The sequence below is a fragment of the Rhinolophus hipposideros genome (assembly GCF_964194185.1).
Source record: "Rhinolophus hipposideros genome assembly, chromosome: 9".
Classification (NCBI taxonomy): domain Eukaryota; kingdom Metazoa; phylum Chordata; class Mammalia; order Chiroptera; family Rhinolophidae; genus Rhinolophus; species Rhinolophus hipposideros.
In genome coordinates, this window is record NC_138055.1 from 70,995,939 (window position 1) to 71,004,174 (window position 8,236).

The window sequence follows — 8,236 nt, forward strand, 5'->3', positions numbered from 1 at the left end:
GTGAGGGAGCAAAGGAAATAGCACTGGCCGGAGGGAGAGTTGCACGGTAATGCCAGCTGATTGCTGAGACAGGAGCTCTGGAGCTGGGATGGCCCTTGACAGTTGTCCTGATTCAGACAACAGGCCTTGGTCTTTAACCATTCTCCATAGACCAGTCATTGCATGTGGGCTACCCCAAGGGGGTGTATCCTAGGACAAGCTGGCTCTCCCTGAGACCAGGTAAGGATGGCTCTGAGAAAAGGACTCACCAGGAGTACAACAGCCACCAACACTACCAGACCTGTGGCCTGAATGCCTCTCTGTCCTGAAGTGGCAGTCGGGATGGAGCACTACAGCTTCCTCTACAAAATACGTATATGAATATTTTGATTGTTTCATTATAAGTCACTTAAAATACATAAGCATATGGACCAAGACTGGAAAGTAATAGGCAAATGAAAATAGTAATACTATAAATAATGTTTTGTTTTTCTTTTTTTCAAAGTTGGATACGAGGATGTTGCCGTCAGTGGTCTTATTATTTCAAAGAAGTGTTGCGGTTTCAAAAAATGACATTCATAGCTTTGAAACACCATACATTATACATTCATATATATTCACATAATGATGCCCAAGCCAGTTTATGTGCCACAAATTCAGGTAGCTTCTAAGCACTCTTCTGTGTACTAATGTATTAAATCTTCTCAATAACCCTAAGGTAGGTACCTTTATTAGCTACATTTTATGGAGGAGATTGAGTTTCCACAAGGTTAAGTAACTCAAGCTCTACATGACTAGCGAGTGGTGGGCCTGGGACTTGAACCCATGTACTGTGTCTCTCAAACCCTGGCTCTTGCCAGCCATGCTTCACCACCTACCTTTATTTCACATAGTACCCCTGAAGTCCCCTCCCAATGGCAATAGTCTGTCTTCTCAGATTTCTTCTGAAAAAATAAACAAAGAAAACAAAAGCCCTGGAGAAAACAGTAGAATAATAAAACTGTTAATATAAGGCTACACTAAGGGATAAAAAAAATTGCCTTCAAATTTTCTGTTTTAAAGTCTTTTGAGATTTAAAGGCTTTAAGATGCCAGTGGAGATTGCTAGAGTGAAATTATGCTATTTTCCTTTAAAGAATTAATTCTCTTCTGCTCTTCACATAAAACAGGAAGTTGCATAGATACCTGTGTGAAGGGTGATTCTCTTAGAGTCAAGTCTTTTTACCGTCTCAAGACATCTGGGAGGGCTAGACTTTCTCTGGGACTAAAGAGGAAATTGCCTTCAAGCTCATCACTAAGAACCATTTCCCGTCCTCTGGAGCACTACAGAAAATTCAACTCAAAATCATTAGAATTCAGAAAGGTAATTATTTCTCCAAAAGATCTGAATGGATTTCTGTATGCTATATTCAAAATGCTCAGGTAATGTTTTTAAAAATCAATTTCCAGCATCAAAAATGGTCTTCTTCCCAGAATGGTCATGGCCTTGACAACAGACAAGCCCCTTAGAAACTTCTCCCATAGAAACACATACATCCATGCCAAGTGAACAAGGCCTTTAAAAGGTCCACAGATTGGTCATCTCAATACTTTATTTGAAATGGAATGCATTTTCTTTTAAATAGGAAAAATAAATCACATCTCTCCAAAACCATTTAAGAGACGTATTTACACAAATTAGGATCACACTGGTTCACAAATGTGATGGTAAAGCATTTGGTACATGGTGATACTTATTTTTCAGAAGCTGACATCTGCATATTATGAAACTTTAAGCAGAAAGCTGACAGTGGAATGTAATAGGTGTTTTGTCTTTCTTCTCAAAATAAATACAGTGATCTAGAAGGACCATCTATTATTAAAACCTATTTCCTCACTACCCAGCTGATCACCAACAGGCCAGCTTCAGAGCAGGTAGGAGTAGATCTTTCCAGCTTTCATGCAGATGCTTCTAATGACCCAGAGTCCTTTTGCTTCCTTCATTGGACAATAATGCCCTCTCTGAGAATAATCTGATGGATCTTATTCTCCATTTGGCAGGTGTCCTGCAAACAAAGTCACAGCTCACTTTGTCATCCAATATTACGTAACTCTAGATTGGCTGTTCAACACTGCAGATCAAAAATTCACCTTTCAAACTGTGTCCAAACTTTAGGAAGTAGTTCTTAAAAACCCATCTAACACAATTTCACAATTAATACATCTTAGGTTGCTTCAGGAAAATAGTGTATTTCTCTTGAAAGAGTCACTGATGGATTCAGTATCAAGCTCTATAATTTCCAAATTTAAATTTTATTCTGCTGAGGGCATTTTACTGGTAAAGCAAAAACAAATTTGTTTGACATTTATCAAAAAAAGAGAGAACGAATGCTCACAGGCCCATTCTCATCCTGCAAAGCTCTGTGTTCTGCGGGACTGCTCCAGTTTCAGTCAAGTCTTAGACCCCTCTTCAGAGCCTGCCATTGAACATGACACTGTAAACACATGGAGCCAAGCTACAACCCTGGGGACAGAAAACAAGTGATGTATTTGAATTCCCACACTGGCAACAGACTCGTTTAATGTCAGAATTAAATTGAGGAGTCTTTAAGAGAAACAGTGTTTGGTATATGAGAACAGAAAGAGTTAAAACAGGTCTTTCAATTTAAAGCAGACTTCCTAACAGTGTTTACATGTGAGGGGAACTCTGTTAAGCAACAAGTTGGGTTTTCTGTCTTTTGGGTGTGTTTTTTTTTTTTAATCTTCATTGGAAAACACATGTTAAGTGAAATTATAAAGTGGGTTCGATTTCTACATGATAAGAGAATCCCAGATTCCTCTATGAAGGAAATGTTCATTTTGAAAGGGCCCTTTATAGCCATTTATTCTCTGACCTCAGTACTCCCTGTAGGGCATTCGCAAATCTCTGTGATTTCCGCTAAGGAAGGATCCCTAAGGAGCTTGTCATGTGGTGTGGCCTGATCCAGTATTAGTTGTTCTCAAGGAATGACATGAGAGTGAGTAAAGGAAGCACTTTGTGAGGCAAGAGAAACTACGTCCTGGGTGCTGGGGAGTTCCACATTTTTTCCTTCTTTCTTTCACTTGTCCCAACAAATAGTTATTGAGCTCACTGTGTATGAGGCTTGGTGCCAACACAAGTTCAAGGACTAAAGTTCAGTTTCCAGATGGGACATTCCTTTTAGTTTTCCAGCATTTTACATTTTATGTTTATTTAAGGGGTGGGTTTTCTATTAGACCTGCCCTTTCCTTTTTCCTTTTCTTGGGTTAAAAGAAGTAGTTTTACCTTTTACCATGAAGCTGATTTGTCAGGCCTCATAATACCTTAGGTGGTTTGCATCATTTTCTTCTGGGTAGAATAGAGCACTGACACATTAAATGACTTGCATCTGTATTTTGTTTTGTTGAGCTTTGTTAAGCATACTTGTTTTTTTGTTCTGGAAAAATGATTAAACCATAATGATTTCAAAGTGTCAAACAACAGGAACCATCTTACTCCTTTCCTTTCTCATTTCTGAGGTTTCAGTTAAATGCTAAGAGGCATTCAGACTAGAGAGCCACTAAACGGTTCAACTCAGCATAAATATTGCAGCAGACCAGGAACTAAGTGCTGTGAGGAACCATGATTCTGGTGGCCTCATTAAGAATCATGGCCATTGTGGGGGGGGGGGCGGAATTCCAGCAGCCAGCTTATTTTTTTTCAATGACACTACCTAGCCTGCATGTAAACTAATGACATACAAGTGTCTTTTAAAAACCTTCATGAATCTTAATTTTAAAAGTGCTTAGTATGGATTTTAATTTTTTTATAGCACAAGAATTTGAAGGAAAAAATCATTCTATGTGGAACAAACACTGTGGTTTAATAAGGGTTATATGATCTACATGTATTAAAACTACAGTACAGTGAGGCATTATCTAAAAAGTCCAGCAGTGGTTCCAAAGAAGCCAAACCAAACTTGACTTAAGAACTCTTTAGATCTGGCTCTCTGAGCTGCCCATCATATATATGTTTATAAATGTCTGAGTTTTAAAATCTTTGCAGCATATTTTTCACAGCCACAACGTAAACAGCCATTGGAAGTGGGAGTCTATTTAAGTTCTGCTTGCCACTTGCTCAAGTTTCAGTTTTCCCCTGTAACTTTTTGGATAAGAGGTATGATCTCAAAATTTCATCATTTATATATTGCACTAAAAAGTAACTTGACCATGAAACTCCTTTCAAGATGGAGGGAGAATAAAGACACCTCTGGCATAAAATTCTGTTTTCATTTTTGGACTACGTAATTTAGCACAGGCCTGACCTGACCATTTCAAATTGGATGCTGGAAAAATACTGATCAAGACTTTGTGAAAAAGATAATGGAAAACAGAGACCTGTTAGTAAAGCCATGCAGATAGGAAGTGATTTTCAGCCCCAAGAGGATTTGGTATCATCTATGGCTCGTTTTAAACTGAAGTAGCATCTGCCCTTGTGGATTTTGACCATTCTTTTGATTTAACACAGAAGAGGGTTTGTTCTACCTTTAAAAGCACATCCTCCCCACCCCAACCCCTCCTGAACAAGTGGCTGCTAAAACAAGACTGGGGTTGTTTTCTTACTGAAAATCCAGTGTTTATCCAGTCCTTCCCTTTTCAAGTTCTGAGTTTAGTTAACCTAACAACAAAACACATAACCCTCTAATTTTTCACAGAGCAATAAAAAGCAAAACAGTTGGTTTCTCTGATCAACATTATTTCCAGTATGAAAACAAAGATATGACTCCTAGTCCTTTGAAATATTTATAAACTGTATTTTTGAACTCTAAGATTCTAGAGTATGCTTCTAGAGTAAAGTAAGAAACCGTGGTTCAAGTAATGTATGCAAAGCCCTTGGAGAAGGGGTATCTCTAGTGTGGACAGAGCACAAATGTTGTCTCAGGCGAGTTGAATGATTCGCTTTCCCCTCTCACTATATTTTCGGAAATGAAACACCTACTGCTTTCATACTCAGAAAATATAGAAATCTCCCTATTAAAGCCTTCACACACAGATCGGATAAGCAAGGCTTTTCTTCTCCTACAGTAGATGCAGCCCTACTACACATTCACGATAAAACCATCCTGCCATCAGTTGGGTTATGTTTTAAATATTTTGAATTAGGTCTCATTACTACCAATTTCCTTGTAGAACAACAATTAGGTTTTCATAATTACACAATTATGAACATTTAGCTTCTTTAAACTTCTATTCTACACAAAATATATGCCCAAGGGGGGAAAAAAAAGAAGTTATATCACAGAGTTTAATTTCAACCACCTGGCATAACAATGAAAGTGTCAGACATTCTGAAAATGCCCTAGAAATAATGAATGAATTCTTAATGCTTCCCCCTCCACTGCCCTTTTCTTTTTCAAGATTAGAATTTACTAGAGAATAGGTTTTTGAAAATAAAGTTTCCTTTTTGGAAAACGGCCTACATTCAGAAATGTCTAAGAACAAGTATTTTTTTTTAAAAAAAAAAAACCAACTAATAAATAATCATAAATCAAAATACATTAAAATAAAATTACAGTACATCATCGCTCCTAGAAGGTCCACCGCTCTAGAAGTTCCTTTCAAAGGTTCATAAATAAAGCTTCTGGACTCAAAATCGTTTCCTGCATTGTGATGCAGAGAATGCAGAAAACTAAGAAGAATTCCAAGTTATCAGTCGGGTGACGTCCAAGCTACTTGGTCTCAGGCGGGGCGGGGAGAATGTTTTGTTTTCCATCGAAGTGAAGACAATGGAAAGATGCTCGTCCCACTTCCTTAAGTCCTCAAAACCTGGAAAGAAATGACACGGAATGAAGTAGGTGGCTCAGAGTCCTCAAATACCCAGTTCTCTTCGGGCCAGTCGGCGGACAAAGCGTGCTCGGAAAGACACCAGCATCGCTCCCTGGAGTGCCCAGACACGGTCCAGTGGCGCTTGTGACACGGCGAGAGGAGCGGCGTCGCCGGGGAGCGCAGCAGGGAAGGCGTGCGGGGTAGCGCGGGCGGGGAGGCCGTGGGCGAGGCCGCTGTGCCCGGCCACAGTCCCCGCGCCCTACCCTCTGGCCCGGCCTCTCCTGGCTCCAGCTCGTTTCCCTTCTTTCTACCTCCCCAGAAACTTGGAATAACTCATCATTTTTCCACCCAAGAGCCAAACCCGTGAACTCCTTTCTCCTCCTCCTAGAGCCGCGACACCCACTCCTCGGAACGGCCCTCGGTAGCGGGAGTTGCCGGGACCTTACCTCGTCGGCCCGGGTGCTGCCCCCTTCAGGCCGAGTTGGACGTGCTGCGGAGAAGCCGGTGGCCGTGCGGCTGCGAGAGCGGTTGTTGGTGCGGGTGCGGTAGTTGGTGCGGGTGCGGGTGCGGGTGTGGGTGCGGGTGCGGGTACGGATGGAGTTGCGGGGGCTGCGGCTGGAGCTGAGTCTGAGGCTTGGGTTGGGGCTGCGGCTGAGATTGGGGCTGGGGCTGGGGCTGGGGCTGGGGCTGGGGTTGAGGTTGGGGCTGGGGCTGCGGCTGCGGGGGCTGCTGCTGAACCAGGTGCTGCTGCTTCTGCCGCGTGGACTTGACCGCCAGGATCGCCTGACGATTCTTGTACTGCACCATCTGCAGCGTGATCTCGGCGTTCCAGCCCTGGTCCTGTGGGCATCGAAAGTCGATCTCCTTGCCCTCGGTCATCACCACAGTGAAGTACATATACTTGCCCTTGCGCTCTACGCAGTCCACGGTCTTCATGTTGGAAAAGTGCAATTCCTTGAGCTTGACGGGCGGCTCGAGGCTGGCCACGGCGGGGCCTCCGGGTTGGGACGGTTCGGCCGGCCCCTGTCCCGGCTGGGGCTGCTGCTGCTGCTGCTGGTGCTGGTGTTGCAGCTGCTTGGGTGGGATGAGCAGCAGCCCCTCCTCGGTGAGGATGCAGCACTTTTTCTTCCAGAGCTGCAGCAACCCGTCGCTTCGCTTCTCCAAGACACCCTCCTTCAGCGCCTTGCAGCCGCTGCTCTCCAACATCCTATCGGCATAGGGGGGGCCGCCGCTCGGCTCGGCCTCTCCGCTTCCAGCCGCCCGGGCCCGGGGCAGCAGCAGCCGCCGCGCGCCGTCCTCGCCCCAGCGGCTCCCGCGGCCGCCCGCCCGGAGCGCGCAGAGGAGGCTGACGCGGAGGAAGCAGAGCGGCCGCGGCTCGGGGTCCGGGCAGAGGGGCAGCCGCGTCCTGGTGCGCCACAAGGTCCCGCAGCCGCGAGCCGCCGGGCCTCTGCCGTCCTCTTGCGAGCGCTCACTGAAGGGCACTGGCCGGGCCCCCTCGCGGCGCTTTTGAATGGGCCATCCCCCCCACCCCCGAGTGACACCCAGCGGAAAAGGCGGCTCCTGGCGCCCGCACCGCGGGGGAAAGCCCAGCTCCGAAAGGCGCTCTGCCGCGGGCGCACGCCTCATTAACTTGGGCCCTTTCCAAAGCCGGTCGCGTCCACGCCCCCCGCGTCCCTTGCTCCGCCTCTCACCGCCCACTCGCTTCCGCGCTCCTTCCCCGGGATGGCAGCAGGGACCCAAGCCCCGGAAACTCCTCTCTTTTGCCAGGGGCGACAGCCGAGGGCGCCCCAGCTGCCCGGCGACAAATGCCGAGGCACAGAGGGCGCTGACAGGCCATCCCCACCGTCCCGCTTCTCCCCGACCTGCTGTCTGCTGAGAGCCTCAGAAATGGAAGATGGGGCTGCGAGGCGGGTACGGCTACCAGACAGTGCCTGGGACGCCACGCTGTCTCTCTGCCCTCGGGAACCAGCCCTGGGGATCCGCGATCCCGCAGAGCCAGTGTCCTGGCCAGGGCGAGCAAGGAGGCTGGGGATGAGGCTCATGTGCCACCGAGTCCCCGGGAAGTGTGCCTACCCGGACTCTACGTGCACATCAAAGGCCGAGAGGACACAGTGTCTCACATTCGCTCACCGTCATTAACTAGGTATCCTTGGCACCGAGAGGGTGCTTGTTAAAGCAATAGCGCTACAGTCTGTCCCTTTTGGAAGGGGTAGAGGAAGGTGACCCACTTCAGATGGCATCTCGCCTTCCTTTTCTCTTCCAGCAGTGCAGGGGCTAGCCTACCTTCATCTGGGACACAAGCTCTCCAGCGTCCTTCTGGACTTATCCGTGCAGCCTGCCACATCTCAAAACAGTTTAACTACTAATCCGGGAACTGTCCCGTCCTGAGAGAACCCACTTCAAGGCACAGCACAGCCCTTTAAACAGCAGATTGGCTTCTGCGGGTCCTTCGCTTT

The 8,236-nt window shown here is 46.2% G+C and overlaps 1 protein-coding gene across 1 annotated transcript; it reads right to left on the reverse strand.

Annotated features, from left to right (window-relative positions):
• Positions 1–5,241: 5,241 nt before the first annotated feature.
• Positions 5,242–7,496, reverse strand: PHLDA1 (pleckstrin homology like domain family A member 1). Its single transcript, XM_081060206.1, has 2 exons — positions 6,227–7,496; positions 5,242–5,780 (listed from the first exon to the last, which is right to left on the reverse strand). The coding sequence occupies exon 1, from the start codon at positions 7,404–7,406 to the stop codon at positions 6,252–6,254; it is 1,155 nt and encodes a 384-aa protein (XP_080916332.1). The 5' UTR covers positions 7,407–7,496; the 3' UTR covers positions 5,242–5,780; positions 6,227–6,251.
• Positions 7,497–8,236: the final 740 nt, after the last annotated feature.

Bases quoted from the DNA above. Each gene is read 5' to 3' on its own strand.
- PHLDA1 (XM_081060206.1), bottom strand. From the start codon at position 7,406: ATGAGGCGTGCGCCCGCGGCAGAGCGCCTTTCGGAGCTGGGCTTTCCC.